A 21,002-nucleotide genomic window follows, 5' to 3' on the forward strand; every position below is an offset into this window, starting at 1 on the left:
GACATGGGCAATCACAGAATCACAGAATCTTCTAGGTTGGAAGGGATCTTAAAGATCATCTTGTCCAACCGTCAACCTGACTGACAAAAATAGACACCCACACAACAAACAAGGAGCATCACCATCACTAAACCAGACCTCCCAGCACTACATCAACCCGTCTTTTGAACACCTCCAGGGATGGTGCCTCAACCACCTCTCTGGGCAGCCCATTCCAATGTCTGATAACCCTTTCAGTGAAAAAATTGTTCCTAATATCCAGCCTGAACCTCCCCTGGTGCAACTTGAGGCCATTTCCTCTTGTCCTGTTGCCTGTGACTTGAGAGAAGAGACCGACCCCCACCTCTCTACACCCTCCTTTCAGGGAGTTGTAGAGAGCAAGAAGGTCTCCCCTCAGCCTCCTCTTCTCCAGGCTGAATAACCCCAGCTCCCTCAGCCTCTCCTCACAAGACTTGTGCTCCAGACCCCTCACCATCTTTGTACATCTAGTACATTAAAAGAGGTACTAGGAGTTCACTCAGCTCCTACCTGCAGAAGAGGCCGCTGCACACCCAGGATCTTCATGGTATCTGCATTAGCCAGGATTTTCAGGGGATCAGATGCTTTCGTGACACCTTCGATCTCTTTATTGATCTCAGCCAGGACCTGGTTGAGGAAGATGTTCTTGATGTACATGGTGAGGAACTCGCGGAGCGGACACTGCTTGGTTGGGCCCAGCTCCATGGCATGCTCTATCTCCTGGATAAATCTGGAAAACAGAAGGGGAAGAACGCAATGTTGTTAAACCATGTAGTTATTCTAAACATATTAGTGTTGCCTTTCACTGAATTTCACTGAATTTTTAGAGTTGGAAGGGACCACAGAGATCATCTAGTCCAACTCCCCTGCTAAAGCAGGACCACCCAGAGCTTGTCAGAGCATGTTACTCAGGAGCATCCAGGCGGGGCTTGAAAATCTCCAAAGAAGGGGACTCCACACCCTCCCTGGGCAGCCTGTTCCAGGGCTCTGTCACCCTCACCGTGAAAAAGTTCTTCCTCATATTCAAGTGGAACCTCTTATGTTCCAACTTGTGCCCATTGCCCCTTGTCCTCTCACTGGCAACTACTGAAAAGAGTCTGGTTCCCTCCTCCCTCAGCCCGCCCTTGAGATACTTGTCAGCATTAATAAGGTCTCCCCTCAGCCTTCTCTTCTCCAGACTAACGAGTCCCAGTTCTTTCAGCCTCTTCTCATAAGGGAGATGCTTCAGTCCTTGAATCATCATTTCCCATTCCTACATCTCAGAGCCAAGCACCAGCAGCAGGGGAATGACTGTAGACTGCACCGACATGAGGCATGAAGAGTAGAAAAGGCCTACATGGTAGCCTTCAAAAAACCCAAAAACATTAAATGCCAACAGCTGGAGAGACTCAATGGCTGGAGAAGAACAGACAAAATGGGGAACTGGTGAAAATCCACAGCTTGGGTACGATTTTTGTTTATCTATCCAAAAATCACTGACTGCTCTATTTGAGATGTACTGAAAAGATGCCTTTTTAAAAATAAAACCCCCATTAAAAAAATTCAGGGTGCCAGAAATGCCTTTGAAAAGGTAAAGTTCATTCTGGAGTTGGTCACTCCATTCCCACAGGTGGGTTCTCCATCTCTAAACTGAACAGCAGCACATTCCAGCTTGAAGGCTAGAGATATCACTGAAAAAAGCAATGTATATATATTATGCCGATATCAAACTGTGTTATGGATATCTATATTATGATATAGTTTTATTATGCATTATTGGTTCATCCCAGGATTCCATTCCTGCATACGCAGAACGGCACGCCAATTCTGGCAATATTTTAACACAAAATGTTTGCCATCTCCTCCTGCAAAACAGCTTTATCTGAGTGATGCCATCTGTTTAACACATAGGAGTTTCTTCTAGAAATTACCTCATAATTTCTTTAGCTTATATCTGAGGCAATGAAATTAGCCTTCCTTTCAAATTTGTATGTATCAAAATGATTAGGGACTGATTATCAGGAGCAATAATGGATTGAGGTACTCTGTCCAAAAGGGAGAAACATGTATGGTATTTAAACTGCCCTCTTCATCAATGAACGTGAGTCCTTCGCCATCTTCTATATTTTAATCTCACTCCTGGAAAGGCCGGGATTGTTTTTATCTCTGTTTGACGCAGCAGCAGCAACAACAAGTGTGTGACCTTGGATCTCCCAATATACAGAATCACAGAATCTTCATGGTTGGAAGGGACCATTGAGATCATCGTGTCCAACCATACACACACACACACACACACACACAAAACCCCAACCCAACAATGTCGGGCACTAGAGCATGCCCTGAAGTGCCACATCTACACATTTCTTAAATACCTCCAGGGATGAAAGCAACCCTCTGTGCCCTGAAAACCAGCTCTTCTTCACTACAAAAAGACTTTTCTTTTTTTTGCAATTGAGACATCTCTAACATTTCCAGAGCACTTAGCATTTATTAGCCATGCCTTACCGCTAACCATTTTCCCAAACACTTCAACGAGGTCCGCTTAATTGTCCATAATTTTCTACCTCCACGTTCAGCCCTCCAGAGGAGGCAGCTTGCCTTCAGAGGACCGGCTGAGGAGTTCCTGTCAATTTTAGTAGCATGATTTCTTTCAAATCTGAGCAATTTGCTCCCTAAAGCCTCTGTAGCGTCGACTCCATCCATCTAGAGCTGACACATTTGGGCCGATGCAGTTATTGCTTCCGCGGGGGAACCCACCAGCAGTTAAGTCTGAAGATTGACTCTCCAAAGAGGCTGCATGGAGAGAAGTGCAAAGGAGGGCAATTTTATTCCCTGGCTTTTGCAGACTGATAATGTGAATCAGCTCTATCAAACCCAGAAACAGCAGAGTCACCCGGGAAGAGAGCAGAGAGACCACCACCGAGCTCATCTCAGAAATAATAGACCTAACGTCACCCACTTCGAGTGACAACCACCAATGTCCTGTTCTGGGCTCCCTAGTTCAAGAAGGACAGGCAACTGCTGGAGATGGTGCAGGAGAGGACTACAAAGGTGATGAGGGGCCTGGAGCATCTCCCTTATAAGGAGAGGCTGATGGACTTGGGTCCTTTTAGTCTGGAGAAGAGAAGACTGAGAGGGGATCTGATCAATGCTTATCAATACTTAAAGGATGGGTGTCAAGAAGATGGGGCCAGTCTTTTTTCAGTGGTGCCCAGTGACAGGACAAGAGGAAATGGGCACAAACTTGAATATAAGAAGTTCCACCTCAACATGAGGAGGAACTTCTTTCCTGTGTGGGTGGGAGAGCCCTGAAGGAGGCTGCCCAGGGAGGTGGTGGAGTCTCCTTCTCTGGAGACATTCAAAACCCGCCTGGACAAGTTCCTGTGGGACCTGCTCTGGGTGGACCTGCTTTGGCAGGGGGGTTGGACTGGATGATCTCCAGAGGTCCCTTCCAACCCCATGTGATTCTGTGATTCTGCGATATCCCTTAAGGGAATGCTGTCAAGGTTGATGGGACCACATTAAACTAACTTACTGTAGCTTTTCATGTCTGCCAATTAATGGCAGTCTTAGAATCATAGAATCATAGAATCATTGAGGTTGGAAGAGACCCTTGGGATCATCGAGTCCAACCATCTCCCCTACTCTACAAAGTCCTCCCCTACACCATGTCCCTTAGCACTGCATCTAAACGGCCCTTAAACACAGCCAGGGATGGTGACTCCACCACCTCCCTGGGCAGCCTGTTCCGATGCCCGACCACTCTTTCAGTGAAAAATTCCTTCCTAATGTTCAATCTAAACCTACCCTGTTGGAGCTTGAAGCTGTTCCCTCTCGTTCTATTGTTAATTACCTGTGAGAAGAGACCAGCACCAACCTCTCTACAGTGTCCTTTCAAGTAGTTGTAGAGAGTGATGAGGTCTCCCCTCAGCCTCCTCTTCCTCATACTAAACAGCCCCAGCTCCTTCAGCCGCTCTTCATATGATTTGTCTTCTAGGCCCTTCACTAGTTTCGTTGCCCTCCTCTGCACTCGCTCCAGTCTTCCGTCTTCCTTTATGAGCTTATTTACTTATTTATTCAGTGCTTTTGAAACACAGCATTCACAAAAAAAATGTGAATTATACCATTGTGCCTCTTTCAGATGGCAGAAGGAGAGGCCCAGCAGCTTGAATTTGATATGAGGAGCTTTGAGTAAACTGAAGGGAACAACTATTGAAATGCTTTTAAAACCCAGCCGTGCTAAACCAACATAAACAGAAGAAAACTTTTAGAGGGAGAACGGCCACGTACAAACCAGCAGCCAACTACCAGAGCTCAGATGTGCTGACCTCCAGCAACTCCTTATCCCACAACAGCTTGATGGTGTTTGTAAGCGTTTCCTATAGCAGGGACTAAATTGCTTGTTCGAGGCTGTAGCAAAGGTCGGCGCTAGCGAAAGGTGTAATCAAGAATTTTTGATTCCCGGCACCTGGCGTTAATCACCATTTCAGATCTCTCCTAAAGCCCCGTGCCTTAATCTCCAGCAAACTTTACCTTGATTAGAGAGCTGAGTCCTGGCGGTTGACATCTTCTAATAGGCTTTAATTTCTTGGCAGAGACAAGACAACAGCGGTTCGCTGAATACTGGTAAGAATCAAAAAAAAAGCCTCCCTCTTTTACTTGATAGGAAAAATAAAGTAATCACAGATTAGGGGAAAGCTGCTAGATAGCAATGACTCCGCGAGAGGGGATTTTATGAGTGCTCAGCAACACTTGTGATAAAGAACAAATGGTAAAGAGCTTAGGAAAGCAGATTTCGACTTGATATCGGGGGAAAAGTTATTAAGAATGAAACTGTGCACGGCGTGGAGGACTAGAGGATATGGATGAGAGACCTTAAGTTTGAGTGTTCAAGGATAGCTTGATTAAATGATAATGGTAATGAAAAATAGACAATTCCTGAAGTCTTCATTTAATCAAAAGATCTCGAGCAAAGGAAATGGAAGCAGAGAAAAGGTGAAGCAAAATGCAGTATGGATGTCAGAGCATCTCTTACAGTAGGGAACAGCCCTAAGAATTCATAAATTTGATACTCTAACAGTACAAGGAAGTTACTACTTAGAACAGCCGAGAAGAAGGATGACTAAGGGCCAGTTTGCTGTGATCTGCTTCAAAGATGACCATATCTTCATCAGCCAGGATGAGTCCTAACTGTTGGAGCCCCATATCTGCTCTGCACATGGAGCACTCAAGACAGCCACTGTGCAGCTCCAACCTTCATCCCACCAAGAGGAAAACCCCACTGAGAACATGACCGGGATGCCCAAGCAAACATAACAAGGCTCCAGATACAGAGGTATGGCAGATGTGCTCCAAGAATCACAGGTTCACACAAAAACACAGAATGGTGGGAGGGTTGGAAGGGACCCCTGGAGATCATCTAGGCCAATGCCCTGCCAAAGCAGGGTCACCCAGAGCAGGTTGGACAGGAATGCATCCAGGTGGGTTTTGAATGTCTCCAGAGAAGGAGACTCCACCACCTCTCTGGGCAGCCTCTTCCAGGGTTCTGGCACCCTTAAAGGAAAGAAGTTTCCCCTCGTGTTCAGACTGAATTTCCTGTGTTCCAGTGTGTGTCCATTGTCCCCTTCTACTGGGCACCACTGAGTCTGGTCTCATCCTCTTGACACCTGCCCAATTGCTCAGCATCAATGAGATCCCCTCTAAGTCTTCTTTACTCCAGGCTAAACAGCCCTAGGTCTCTCAGCCTTTCCCCATCAGAGAGATGCTCCAGTCCCCTGAGCATCTTTGTAGCCTCCGTTGGACTCTCTCCAGTAGATCCCTGTCCTTCTTGAACTGGGGAACCCAGAACTGGTCCCAGTACTCCAGATGTGGCCTCACCAGGGAAGAGTAGAAGGGGAGGATGACCTTCTTCGACCTGCTGACCACAGTCTTCTTAATGCAGGAGACCATTGGCCTTCCTGGTCACAAGGGCACGTTGCTGGCTCAATCCTGTTGGCTAGAATCCTTCTAGCATGTTCCATTGCAACAGTGATGCACCCTATGTGTTCTGCATTGGGAGGATTATTCAGAATACCATTAGTAACTAATTAATCTAATGGAAAACACTAATTTTATGTATTTCTTAAGAGAATTAAGGATGCAAAGTCAAACACTTAAAAATTTGGTAAAGCAAGAGGGGAGGATGACCTTCTTCGACCTGCTGACCACAGTCTCTTAATGCAGGAGACCATTGGCCTTCCTGGTCACAAGGGCACGTTGCTGGCTCAATCCTGTTGGCTAGAATCCTTCTAGCATGTTCCATTGCAACAGTGATGCAGCACTCCTTTTAATGCAGGAGACCATTGGCCTTCTTGGTCACAAGGGCACATTGCTGGCTCAATCCTGTTGGCTAGAATCCTTCTAGCATGTTCTATTGCAACAGTGATGCACCCTACGTGTTCTGCATTGGGAGGATTATTCAGAATACCATTAGTAACTGATTAATCTAATGGAAAACACTAATTTTATGTATTTCTTAAGAGAATTAAGGACACCAAATGAGACACATCTGCCACCAAGTCCCACGGGGCTGTCTGTGCTGCTTTGCAAAGTCAAACACTTAAAAATTTGGTAAAGCAAGGATTGGAGTCGCTTGTTTCACCTTAGTTTGCCCTGCTGTGCATGACGCTGTGGTATAATTTTTAATTAGACAATGGCACTCTATTGCTCTCATCAGCAGATCCTTGTCTTGTCCTAGGAACAGGATGGTCGGTGTTTGGAAGGTGAAGGTCACAGCATTGGGACTTTGCATCTCTCTGCCTCGTGACTAGAGTAACACAATTGTCACCTGCAGGAATAGCTTTGACACCAAATGAGACACATCTGCTACCAAGTCCCACGGGGCTGTCTGTGCTGCTTCCAAACTTCATTCTTCCTGCCTTCTCATTTCTTCGTATGACTCCTGTTTGGGGGAATTTGGCCACCAGTTCTCTTATTTTCCTTGGTTCCCGATCCCGCTTGTTCATCCTACTTTTCTCCTCTCTTCTTGGCACTTACATCAGGAAGCATCCTCCTCCAGGCACCTGAAGCCCAGCAGGTACAGGAGCCCAAAAACCACTGCGAGGGGAGGCAAACCCTTGGCTGAGGAACCAGCACCTTTGCAAGGTCCTTGCCCTTGGTTTGATCAAGACCATCAGGAGCTTAAAGTGCAACAATCTGGGAGCTTCTTCTGAGAGTGTGAGCACTGCACTTCTTCAAAGGTGTACAACTAAGCCAAATTTGGGTGTATTTTTAGGGGAATGGCAAAAAGCGCACCCTTTACACAACAGTTCTTCTTACTGAGAAATGTAAAATTGCAAATTCCCAGCCAAACAAAAGGTCACCGGGATTTGCCAACGTGTACGATGTCTTTCTTCCTCTCGTTCTCAGAAAGAACAAGTGTTTCAGACACATTTTTCTAAAAAAAAATATCTAGCCCCAGTTGGCAATTAAAGACTAGCCAAATTACAAGAGAATGAAAATGGAAGTTTTCAAAATGGGAAGTATTGGGTGATACTAACAGATATTCTCTATTTTCTGCTTGGCAGACACATACACACACATTCACAGTCACACACTGTGCTATTTATTTATTTAAATTTCAAATACTGCTGGCTAACTACATCAGGAAGCATTCTCCTCCAGGCAGCTGGAGCCCAGCAGGTACAAGAGCCCAAAAACCACTGCAAGGGGAGGCAAGCCCTTGGCTGAGGAACCAGCACATTTGCAAGGTCCTTGCCCTTGGTTTGATCAAGACCATCAGGAGCTTAAAGTGCAACAATCTGGAAGCTTCTTCTGAGAGTGTGAGCACTGCACTTCTTCAAAGGTGTACAACTAAGCCAAATTTGGGTGTATTTTTAGGGGAATGGCAAAAAGCGCACCCTTTACACAACAGTTCTTCTTACTGAGAAATGTAAAATTGCAAATTCCCAGCCAAACAAAAGGTCACCGGGATTTGCCAACGTGTACGATGTCTTTCTTCCTCTCGTTCTCAGAAAGAACAAGTGTTTCAGACACATTTTTCTAAAAAAAAATATCTAGCCCCAGTTGGCAATTAAAGACTAGCCAAATTACAAGAGAATGAAAATGGAAGTTTTCAAAATGGGAAGTATTGGGTGATACTAACAGATATTCTCTATTTTCTGCTTGGCAGACACATACACACACATTCAGAGTCACACACTGTGCTATTTATTTATTTAAATTTCAAATACTGCTGGCTAACTTATTCAAACATAATTCAGTCTTTATAAAGAAGAAAATGTTTAACAGCATCTAAAAAAAATATATTCCAAGAGTACTTTCCAAAAATGTTCCCATTTTACTCATACAAGCTGTCTATGTAACTATTAAGATGTCAAAAGAAGCTATTTGACCCGTGGCTATCCCAGAGATCAATGTTTATGTCTGTGTGTGAGCTGGTGTATATGATAAGAAATCCCATTTTAGTCAACGACACGCTTATATCAAATGCATAAAAATCAAAGCGGAGAACACTTTTTGGCATTTGGATAAAGCAGAGCATCAGGGAAGGTCTGGAGATGATTCTTCAAATTGGTTTTGGACACACCTGCACGTGCGTACATCCCAATGACCAAAAAAAACCTCAATCAAAAACCATCGCGACGGTGAAAGGCTGTGTCACTGAGCCCTTTTATACCCTACTATTTCCTTTTTACTCTCCAGAGAGTGAAATTTGAGATATAGCTCACTGTAAAAAGGAGCCATAAAGAAGGCCTTGGAGGAACAGCTTTGATTCACTTTCCATTTGCTCCGATTATGCTACTCGAAAAAGAACCATTGAGTTGTAATTCAGTAGGATTTCTCAAGCAGCATCAACAACTGCATTTAAAACCATCTCTCACCGGCACACAAAAACTGAAGGAAAACCTATAAAGGTTAACACGCCGTGGGGTGTATTCTCTAAATGTGAGAGAACGAGCCACATGGTACATCCAGGAGAGAAAATTCCCTTAACGCTGAGCAATTACACTTATTTAACATAACCACTGTGTACGTCAGACCTGTAAAATGCAAAAATGCTTTCCCTGAGTTAAAAAAGCAGAGCGAGGTGTGCCACCAGATTTTGGATAATGGTCACTGTAGATAGCCCTGAGAATTGCCCTAAATCCTTAAAAGGCTCCTAAAAAAGGATGTCACCGCTCTGAAGGTCACTTTTATGAGATGTCTGGTCAGGATGGAGTTCAAGAAGAGAGAAGACGGGAAAAAGAAATAGAAATCTGCATCCTATCCTGAATTCAGAACCCGCATTTTCAAAATGATGCACAATTTTAAACTTGTTTTATCCTCCTATGAAAGCATTTGAGGTGATTTGCGGCTGCAATTAAGCATTCCCCTTAGACAGAAAAGCACTTTCAGTAAAACGAAGTATCTTTTTGTAAATGACAGTCATTTGGATTAAAAAAGTAAAAAAAAAAAAAAGCGAACGATTTCAGAAAATTTAATTCATCTAACTCACAACTTAATTGGCTACGAGGACTGCCTTACCTAGGCTGAAAGTGTGCAATAAAAAGCATAAAACCTAAAAAAGCTATATGGATTGATTTAGAAACCTACAACTCTCCCCTTCCCAAGGCTTTTGTCTGCCTTCTTGTGATCAGTTGTCTTCTAAAAGAGCATTAAAAGAAACTGAAGATGTCATTGAGAGTGCGTAACATCACCTACTCCTTTTCTTAATGATGATGATAATAATACCTGAAATCTCCTCCTCAAACAAATGAAACAGCAAAAAAATTAAAATATTCCGAAAACCTTATTAAGAAAACTTTTACAGACGTTCAGCCCAAATTTACATTTCAGATTGTGTCATTTCCGTATGATCCTAAACTCTTTCTTCTTTTTCCCTCTTAGTCATAAAATGTCTAAGTTTCTACCTGCAACAAACCTTTTGGTGAGCGTACGCAACGCAAGGAAATATGAAGGAAACATCAGAAAACCTTTGAACTGGATACTGGTTACTGACAGAACAGCAAATCCCAAAGTGGTTGCTCAGACTCAAGGCAATTAGAGATAAAATATCAAGAAAGACTATAGCTTCTTGAAGGTTTGGAGGCTCATTCGAACTGATAATACACACCCTTAAGATCCCAGATTGTCCACTACAGCGGGCGTTATGGGAAATGGTCAACAGAAGGGACAGCCAAAGATGACGTTCTCCTGCCAAGCTCTTTGGTCACCAACAAGGTACAGCTCTGATTCCTGATTTACCACCCTCATGATAATGTGGACAGGCAAAGAGGACATTTCCACAACTCTATGCAAACTCCTATATATTTCAGTATATTCAGGTTAACTCTACGCAACCAAACTCCTATATATTTCAGTATATTCAGGTCACACACTGATGTAGTTGGAATAAAACCTACTTCTCTAGTCCATCCTCTGACTCCTCTCTCCTCTGTCAAAGGGAAGACCTACCCATGCTCCTGTACCAAAAAGGTACTGACCATTAAACGTGTGGACATGACAACAAAAACTACAGAGATAGGGGAACAGATTTAGACTGGAGATGAGGAGAGGGTTCTTCACTGTGAGGGTGGTGGAGCACTGGAACAGGTTGCCCAGGGAGGTGGTTGAGGCCCCTTCCCTGGAGATATTCAAGGAGAGGCTCGATGAGGCCCTGGGCAACCTGGTCTAGTTGGGGGTGTCCCTGCTGACTGCGGGGAGGTCGGACTAGATGACCCTTGGAGGTCCCTTCCGGCCTGGGCAATTCTATGATTCTATGAGAATTATTTTGGTTACATTATCAGTTACCCCAGGACTGATATTTCACTGAGGAACACGCTGCTGATAAATATTGTGGCTCTGTGCAAGATAATAGAGCTGTTTGGGTACAAACTAAGTCCAAAGGGAGCTGTATGGAGGGCACAATGGTGGGAATAAAGGTTTAAAGCTCTTCTCTAGGTGACCCAAAATGTGAATAGAATTGTAATTATCATAAAAAAGTGTCAACAGTCCTGGGACACTCAATGGAGATTTAGCTACGCCAAGCGCATTGAAAATCTTAGCAAAATCAGACCAGAAAATCAGCAAGCACCAAACTAAAAGCATTAATTTTCTGCTATTTTGAAATATTATATGGAATAAAAAACATCCAGGAAAGTAACGACTACGGAAAATGAGTACTGTTAAGAGAAAACACCAAATTTGGGGCCTTTTTCACGAAAATATGAAAGTTTCAGCTCAACACAAGTAACTGTACCAGCCAGACTGGTGTCCACGACACCAAACTGAGTTTGATGGGCTGTTGCGGGCAAATGGCCAGATTCTACTGACTCACCCCATCACTTCATGCCCCCCCCCTTATACAAGCAGAAATCCCCGATTGAAAAAAGCTCGACTATGTGATACAGCTCTTTTCGTTAGTGTAAATGCTTCTGACTGTGTCCCCACAGAGCTGACAGCTTTAGCACTGGAAGATGAAAGAGTCCAGAACTACTTCTTTTATTTTTTATTTTTTTTTAGCAGTAGCTCAAAAATACGAGCTTTAAAGAATTGATTTCTATGTTATAGTTGCTCATCCATGAGATTGAGGTAAGAAATACCTCCTTCCCATGCAGGTGTAATACAAAAATAAGTTTTTTCGTTCCCTCTGAGGCACTTCAAACACCACACACACTCAGAAAAAAAATGAAATTATAATTTAGCTATCAACCTGTGCTAACAATATTGCTTATTTAGCACAACCTATCACCTGAAGAACACAACTTTCTGACTTAGTGCGACTAGACTATGTCAGGACAGACCAGGTGCAATTTCTTCTGCTGTCTCCAGAGGGGAATATTGGCTAGTATTTGGACCACAAGATGTGGAACCAGAACTAATTAGATCTAAAGCTTCATAACGTATAGAAACATGTTATCTCCTACCCCACAGGGCAGACTCCTCTCACTGAGCCAGAGCCACAAGTAGCATCAGCAGAACCACAGTGGTTTTTTCTTGGGAAGGTCGAACCTTGGAGGCAAATTTTAATGTGCTCATTACCACCTTTTCAACTGCATAATTTGAACAGCACCCCACATTTCCATCCTTCTCCTCATGGCCTCAAAACTGCTTTGATTTGCTTTTGGGATTGCTGTTGTAGCTGAACACCTTCATTAACACTGACCAGCAAGGGCATGGATGAAAACTTCCTTCTACTCGGATCCAGCCACCAGTAGAGGTGATGTGGATGCACCACTGCAAAGCCCCTTCCTCGCTTTCCATTTTCATCTTGTCAGGGGTGAATCTCACCTACAGGAGCAATGATTCCCTCAACAAAGCCAGCACAAGGGAATTCATGCATCACAAACACTAAGAAGAGCCCACTTGATGGAAGGTTTCACTGAATTTCACTGATTTTTAGAGTTGGAAGGGACCATAGAGATCATCTAGTCCAACTCCCCTGCTAAAGCAGGACCACCCAGAGCTTGTCAGAGCATGTTACTCAGGAGCATCCAGGTGGGTCTTGAAAATCTCCAAAGAAGGGGACTCCACACCCTCCCTGGGCAGCCTCTTCCAGGGCTCTGTCACCTTTACTGTGAAGAAGTTTTTTCTCATATTTGAGTGGAACCTTCTATGTTCCAACTTGTGCCTGTTGCCCCTCGTCCTGTCACTGGGAACCACTGAAAAGAGTCTGGCTCCATCCTCCTTCAACCCTCCCTTGAGATACTTGTAGGCATTGATAAGGTCTCCCCTCAGCCTTCTCTTCTCCAGACTAAAGAGTCCCAGCTCTCTCAGTCTCTCCTCATAAGGGAGATGCTCCAGTCCTTGAATCATCTTTGTTGCCCTTCGCTGGACTCTTTCTAGTAGTTCCCTGTCCCTCTTGAACTGGGGAGCCCAGAACTGGATGCAGTACTCTAGTTGTGGCCTCACCAGTGCAGAGTAGAGGGGGAGAATGACTTCCCTTGACCTGCTGGCTAGGTTGTTGGACTGATGTTCACATCTTGTGTTCTCTATCCTCTCATCTCTTGTGAGGGCATGAGCAAGCTTGAGGAAGTGGCCACATTTCCATCTACTGCCGAATCTCAGCTAATTGCCAGGTGTGATTTTTCCAAAAAGTGATAAATCTGAGTGAGGAATAACCCAGTTTTGTGACCCTCGTGGAGAAATTTGACTTTCAAAAGGAACAAACCGGCAAAACTCGGAGTCGTTACCGTGAAATGAAGGCTTTGAAATGCCTATCAACATCACAGTCCTGGGCAAAACATGGGAAAATACACTGTACAGACCACTGTACAGAATCTGGGTAGGTTTTGAGCCTAGTTATAAATTTGTTAAGGCATTAGTACTCAGAGTTAAAAACCAATCCATTGGCCTGTGAATATACAGCACCGAAAATCTAACTTTATTCTTTTTCTACCTCTAGACACCGTTCTTGCAAAGATGTTAACTCCCTTTCTGCAGATGAAACAGAGCAATTAGCAGCGCCACAAATCTGCATATAGCTTTTATAGGTCTGGAAGAGCCACAAGCAGCTCCCTCCACGAGCAGATGCGGTACAGCTGCTCCTCTTTGAAGGCAGGCAAAGGAAGAGTAACTCAAGTGTGAATCACATCAGCTCGTTCCGTTAATAAGGACGCGCCTGAAATACAAATCATGGAGTGCTACAGTGAAAACAACACGAGCTGGAGCTGTGGCAGCAGTTGCTGGTGGAGGTTTTAGGGATTTAGACCCCTCCCAAGGAGCTTTGCACATGATGCGACCTGTCTGCTTTAGACCAAGGTGGCATCTCTATGTGGTATGGAAAAACGTGCCCCAAGGTTGGCTTTACGAGCTGGAGCTGTGGCACCAGTTGCTGGTGGAGGTTTTTGGGGGATTTAGACCCCTCCCAAGGAGCTTTGCACATGATGCGACCTGTCTGCTTTAGACCAAGGTGGCATCTCTATGTGGTATGGAAAAACGTGCCCCAAGGTTGGCTTATCAGCTGAGCTGAATAAGTGGTTGGACACGTCCTAATCCCTGTTGTGACCTGGAAGCATGGCTTGTAGCCCATGGCTTACCTGGCATCCAAAAAGGGTGAGGAATGTGTGGTTGGTAGGTACTAAGTCTTTGTCACTTGGTTGTTGCAAATGTACACCTAGATATGGAATTCACTGTCACTCATCTCCTCACCTTGCCCTGTCCTACAAGTGATGATCTACATTGATCTAGCTTGCTTTGTGCTGCATCACTTTTTACTAACGAGGCAGAATGACTGCTTGACATTGTGATTATTCATAATGAACAGCAAGCAAAGATCCTACCTATGGGCAAAACCACGTCTGGGACATGGCTGAACTCTGACTCAGCATCAACCTAAAACACATTTTAAGCATTAGAAGCATTTAACAAGCATGAGAAGGTGATGCTTACTAACGAACACTGAGTGAAGAGAAGACTTGCCTGTCTTCTACGACCAAAATGCAATGCTATTTTGGCTCTTCAGGACATGGCTGAACTCTGACTCAGCATCAACCTAAAACACATTTTAAGCATTAGAAGCATTTAACAAGCATGAGAAGGTGATGCTTACTAACGAACACTGAGTGAACTTGACATTGTGATTATTCGTAAGGAACAGCAAAGCAAGGATCCTACCTATGGGCAAAACCACGTCTGGGACATGGCTGAACTCTGACCCAGCACCAACCTAAAACACATTTTAAGCATTACGAGCATTTAACAAGCATGAGAAGGTGATGCTTACTAACAAACGCTGAGTAAAGAGAAGACTTGCCTGTCTTCTATGACCAAAATGCAATGCTATTTTGGCTCTTCATAGAATCATATAGGTTGAAAAGGACCTTTAAGATCATCGAGTCCAACCATTAACCCAACACTGACAAAAACCATCACTAAACCATGTCCCTCAGCACCACGTGTGCCTGGCTTTTAAATACCTCCAGGGATGGTGACTCCACCACTGCCCTGGGCAGCCCATTCCAAGGCTTGATAACCCTTTTGGTAAAGAAATTGTTCCTAATATCCAAAACGCTGAGTAAAGAGAAGACTTGCCTGTCTTCTATGACCAAAATGCAATGCTATTTTGGCTCTTCATAGAATCATATAGGTTGAAAAGGACCTTTAAGATCATCAAGTCCAACCATTAACCCAACACTGACAAAAACCATCACTAAACCATGTCCCTCAGCACCACGTGTGCCTGGCTTTTAAATACCTCCAGGGATGTGGACACGCTCCAGCACCTCAATGTCTTTCTTGTAGTGAGGGGGCCAAAACTGGACACAGAACTCAAGGTGGGGCCTCACCAGTGCCCAGTATAGGGGGACAATCACCTCCCAAGTCCTACTCACCACACTGTTCCTGACACAGGTCAGGATGCTGTTGGCCTTCTTGGCCACCTGGGCACACTGCTGGCTCATGTTCAGCTGAGAGTTGACCAACATCCCCAAGTCCTTTTCCACCACACAGTTTTCCAGCCACTCTTCCCCAGGCCTGTAGCGTTGCATAGGGTGGTTGTGACCCAAGTTGTCACCCAAGTGCAGGACCCGGCGCTTGGTCTTGTTGAACTGACCAACATCCCCAGGTCCTCTTCCACCACACAGTTTTCCAGCCACTCTTCCCCAGGCCTGTAGCGTTGCATAGGGTGGTTGTGACCCAAGTTGTCACCCAAGTGCAGGACCCGGCGCTTGGTCTTGTTGAACCTCAGACCAGTGGCCTTGGCCAAATGAAGCCTCATCTTCACTTCTTTCTGAACTCCCAGCCCATAAAAATACTGGGAAGATATGGGGGTTTGGAGTAATTTTTTTATCTTAAAAGGCATAAATCTCAACACAGCAATCCATAAACTCACACATTCTCTCTGAAAGCACCTCAGCGTAAAGCGGAGAAAGGTGGCTTTAGCAGATATAGCACAGTATGGGATGTCAAAGCACCGTGCCATCGGTGGCTCCTTGCAAGAGTCAGCCCTTGGTGTTGGCCTTTCATCCTCCTACGGCAGATCAAACCTGAAAAACTAGAGCTTTGTTCAGATCCTTAAGACCCTCCGTACCATACTCGATAAGAGATGGGTTTTCACCTTGCACCACTGAGACAAAAGCCTCCTTAGATGTCCCAGGTGAGCAACAGGTTGTGTTTGCACCCCTCCTGGAAGCTGCAGTGCATGGCTGTGTGTGTGTAGCTACACACGCCAGCGTGTACCACCGTCTCCTGTCAGCCCAACCTGCTCGGGTGCTTTTGAGAGCTGACTTCCACTTTTGTTCTGCTCACCCCCCGCAGACTCCTGACTACGCTATGAGGCCGCTGAGTTCATTTTGAGAACAAAATATAAAACAGCTTTATTCCCTGTACTCCATGAACCTCCTTTTAATCCTCTGAGCAGGTTCTTTACAACGTGAGGCTTGAAGCAGGAAAGCTGTGGTCAAATGTTTTTGTCTCTTCCAAATTCATTGAGGAACTTTTTGGGGCCGCTTGGGTATAAAGAGCCTTATTTTCTGCATTTCTGCCACAAGCAACGAACGTTTGCAAAGCAAGAGATCCTCCAAGGTGCAGAAGGGTAAGGTGTCATTAAGATGCCAACGAAACCCAACCATGCACATCCAGGGAGGAGGAAAATGTAAAATGCTGCACCTCCAGCGAATGTGGATGGCAGAGCTCAGCAACCACAGCAACACGTTAGATGATTCCATATGATTCAGCCTGAAACCCAGCTTTGAGGAGCTACTACTTTATCATTTGTCATTAAAAAACACAAAAAAACCCCCCATGTGTTTTAAATTCATACCGAACTGAGCAACCACAGCTGCTATAACCAGCCACCTCTTTGCTCTTCCGAAGCTGCACCACCAAATATCTCCCCTCCAGTCCCTGAAACCGTAAGCTTCTAGCCCAAAACTAGACAGACGTTGAGCAAAGCCTGCCCGTGGCCTCAAGGTTACGAGATTGCTTCGTGATGGAGATGATAATCCAAAATGACCACTGAAGTAAATTACCCGCTGTCGATCCACTTGTAATTTAAATCCAATCCTGCAGAAGCCAGAAGATAAATGTACTAACCTTGGTCAATCAATCTCTTTCTCTCTAAGAAGTTGGGCGATATATTTATTTTACTTGAACCCAGGGCACGTGGATGTTTAAAGGGCACTTTCTGCCCAGCTCTGCCCACGAGATGAAGCCAAACCTGTAGGATCCCATTGCTTCTCCTGTTTCTAATTTAGTAGAGGAGTAAGGGCAATGCTTTACTCCCCATGACGCTACGACAGGTAACGAGACTTCACTACCACCATGTAGGAAATGCACACAGCCTTGCTTAAAAAGCGTTATAATTTTAAACAAGCTAAGCAGTCAATTCCAAATGTATTCCTGCCTATCGTGTAGAAATATTGGGGGGTTTCATTAAATGCACATGCTCCAGCACCTCCATGTCTTTCTTGTAGTGAGGGGCCCAAAACTGGACACAGAACTCAAGGTGGGGCCTCACCAGTGCCCAGTACAGGGGGACAATCACTTCCCAAGTCCTACTCACCACACTATTCCTGACACAAGCCAGGACGCTGTTGGCCTTCTTGGCCACCTGAGCACACTGCTGGCTCATGTTCAGCCGAGAGTTGACCAACATCCCCAGGTCCTCTTCCACCACACAGTTTTCCAGCCACTCTTCCCCAGGCCTGTAGCGTTGCATGGGGTGGTTATGACCCAAGTTGTGACCCAAGTGCAGGACCCGGCACTTGGGCTTGTTGAACCTCAGACCAGCGGCCTCGGCCAAATGAAGCCTCATCTTCACTTCCTTCTGAACTCCCAGCCCATAAGAATACTGGGAAGATATGGGGCTTTGGAGTAATTTTTTTATCTTAAAAGGTGTACATCTCATCAGAGCAATCCATAAACTCACACCTTCTCTCTGAAAGCACCTCAGCATAAAGCGGAGAACGGTTGCTTTAGTAGATATAGCACCGTATGGGATGTCAAAGCACCATGCTGTCTGTGGCTCCTTGCAAGAGTCATCCCTTGGTGTTGGCCTTTCATCCTTCTACAGGAGATCAAACCCGAAAAACTAGAGCTTTGTTCAGATCCTTAAGACCCTCCGTACCATACTTGATAAGAGATGGGTTTTCACCTTGCACCACTGAGACAAAAGCCTCCTCAGACGTCCCAGGTGAGCAACGGGTTGTGTTTGCTCCCCTCCTGGAAGCTGCAGTGCGTGGCTGTGTGTGTAGCTACACAGACCAGCGTGTACCACCATCTCCTGTCAGCCCAACCTGCTCGGGTGCTTTTGAGAGCTGACTTCCACTTTTATTCTGCTCACCCCCTGACTACACTATGAGGCCGCTGAGTTCATTTTGAGAGCAAAATATAAAACAGCTTTATTCCCTATACGCCATAAACCTCCTTTTAATCCTTTGAGCAGGTACAGGTTCTTTACAACGGGAGGCTTGAAGCAGGAAAGCTGTGGTCAAATGTTTTTGTCTCTTCCAAATTCATTGAGGAACTTTTTGGGGCCGCTTGGGTATAAAGAGCCTTATTTTCTGCATTTCTGCCACAAGCAACGAACGTTTGCAAAGCAAGAGATCCTCCAAGGTGCAGAAGGGTAAGGTGTCATTAAGATGCCAACGAAACCCAACCATGCACATCCAGGGAGGAGGAAAATGTAAAATGCTGCACCTCCAGCGAATGTGGATGGCAGAGCTCAGCAACCACAGCAACACGTTAGATGATTCCATATGATTCAGCCTGAAACCCAGCTTTGAGGAGCTACTACTTTATCATTTGTCATTAAAAAACACAAAAAAACCCCCCATGTGTTTTAAATTCATACCGAACTGAGCAACCACAGCTGCTATAACCAGCCACCTCTTTGCTCTTCCGAAGCTGCACCACCAAATATCTCCCCTCCAGTCCCTGAAACCGTAAGCTTCTAGCCCAAAACTAGACCGACGTTGAGCAAAGCCTGCCCGTGGCCTCAAGGTTACGAGATTGCTTCGTGATGGAGATGATAATCCAAAATGACCACTGAAGTAAATTACCCGCTGTCGATCCACTTGTAATTTAAATCCAATCCTGCAGAAGCCAGAAGATAAATGTACTAACCTTGGTCAATCAATCTCTTTCTCTCTAAGAAGTTGGGCGATGTGTTTATTTTACGTGAACCCAGGGCACGTGGATGTTTAAAGGGCACTTTCTGCCCAGCTCTGCCCACGAGATGAAGCCAAACCTGTAGGATCCCATTGCTTCTCCTGTTTCTAATTTAGTAGAGGAGTAAGGGCAATGCTTTACTCCCCATGACGCTACGACAGGTAACGAGACTTCACTACCACCATGTAGGAAATGCACACAGCCTTGCTTAAAAAGCGTTATAATTTTAAACAAGCTAAGCAGTCAATTCCAAATGTATTCCTGCCTATCGTGTAGAAATATTGGGGGGTTTCATTAAATGCATATAATACACTTGAGCATCATGCATCGATAAGGATATGATCAGAACCATGGTATGATGTCACCCCATCACACAAAGTGATCTGAAATACAGAGTTCACTAACTCGAGCTTTTTGTGTTATTAAATCCTATTTCCTTTAATGCCGTAACATTCAGTTTGTTGGCCACCACTGAAATGTAACGATGCCCCCCCTCAACTTCACATTCTCTCCTCAGCACAACAGCTTCGTAAAAATTAACTTATTATTCATATTATTTTTAAATCTGATCTGGCGGCACATTCTTTGTGCTCAAACCCCACAGCTCTCAATCTGGCCCCTGCAAAAAGTAACATATGCTGACTATAAATCTTTAAAATGGCTCTATTAATAGAGAGGCTGCGGTGACAGCTTTATAAATGGGCACCATCTTTATGCAAACTGTTTTTTATTAGATTGCTTTAGAACCATTTGTAACAGGAAGGCAAGGATGGCTTTGGAGCGGACGGCGGCGAGGAACGACCCCGACCAGGCCGCAGTTTCCCAGCCTGTGAATTTGGGGTGGCAGATTGTACGTGCCTACAACAACAGACATGATCAGATTAGCTCTGCTACACCTCTCTGCTCTTCTGCTTTTCCCAATCAGACAGCAAACAGCCTAATAACTGCCTCTGTATCTGTCAATCCAATTACTTCCCATTCGCTGTGTGGTGACACTCCATTAAATAAGCAGACAGATGGTGCGATCCTTCATTATCATCCCGCTGACTGATTAGCCTCTGGTGGGTGGACAAAGGGTATGGCCGAATCAGGGGTTACTCCAAAAAACACACTGGGGCAAATAAAAAAACCAGTCTAACAGATCAAAACTCCAGGGCCCATTCAGGGACATCCTGGATTATCTGGGCTTGGGAGCTACTGCCTCCAGGATAACGTAGGACCAAGTTGAGATGTTCTGCTATAGACACCTAACTTGGGCATCACAACGCTGTGGTGTCTACACTGAAAGGCTGATGAGAGATTCTGGCTGTCCTCTCTCCATCAGTTGGATTTTCTTTTAGCCAATGTGGAGAAATGGCCAGGAGGCCCAGTTCAACCACCAGCTGTAGGACGGTTGCATCCCACAGCCCTGTGTCCTTGCAAGTTCCATGGACAGCCCTTCTCTCTTCACACTTCTAGACCACTTCTATTTTACAGTAGGAAATCAAACATTTTCACCCCAGAAATCTGTGGCAGAGCTTAAAGTCCCTCTATTGCATTCAATATCAAGTTCATCCCTTAACCTTCCTTTCCACATTTTAATCCTGTACCCAAAGGTGTCAAAGATAAGGCCCTGAACCACATCAGATGAAGTAGAAAAACACAGATCCTAAACCTTTTCTGAATACCTCATTACCTGACTTGGGAACCTGGATGGAACAATATTTGGCTAATCACAGAGTGATATGGGGTTGGAAGGGACCTCTGGAGATCATCTAGTCCAACTCCCCTGCCAAAGCAAGTCCACCTAGAGCAGGTCCCACAAGAACTTGTCCAGGTGTGTTTTGAATGTCTCCAGAGACGGAGACTCCACCACCTCCCTGGGCAGCCTCTTCCAGGGCTCTGCCACCCCCAAAGTCAAGAAGTTCCTCCTC

General features: G+C 45.0%; 1 protein-coding gene across 1 annotated transcript in view; it reads right to left on the reverse strand.

Annotated features, from left to right (window-relative positions):
* Nucleotides 1–21,002, reverse strand: part of EXOC4 (exocyst complex component 4) — a gene marked incomplete at its 5' end in the record, with an annotated part of 345,671 nt that overhangs the window by 163,877 nt on the left and 160,792 nt on the right. The window contains one exon of the mRNA XM_014961001.1: nucleotides 529–748. Coding sequence (XP_014816487.1) covers nucleotides 529–748 — 220 coding nt within the window. The remainder of the gene's footprint in view (nucleotides 1–528; nucleotides 749–21,002) is intronic.

The sequence above is a fragment of the Calidris pugnax genome, unplaced genomic scaffold (genome assembly GCF_001431845.1).
Source record: "Calidris pugnax isolate Ruff unplaced genomic scaffold, ASM143184v1 scaffold289, whole genome shotgun sequence".
In the NCBI taxonomy this organism is placed as follows: Eukaryota; Metazoa; Chordata; class Aves; order Charadriiformes; family Scolopacidae; genus Calidris; species Calidris pugnax.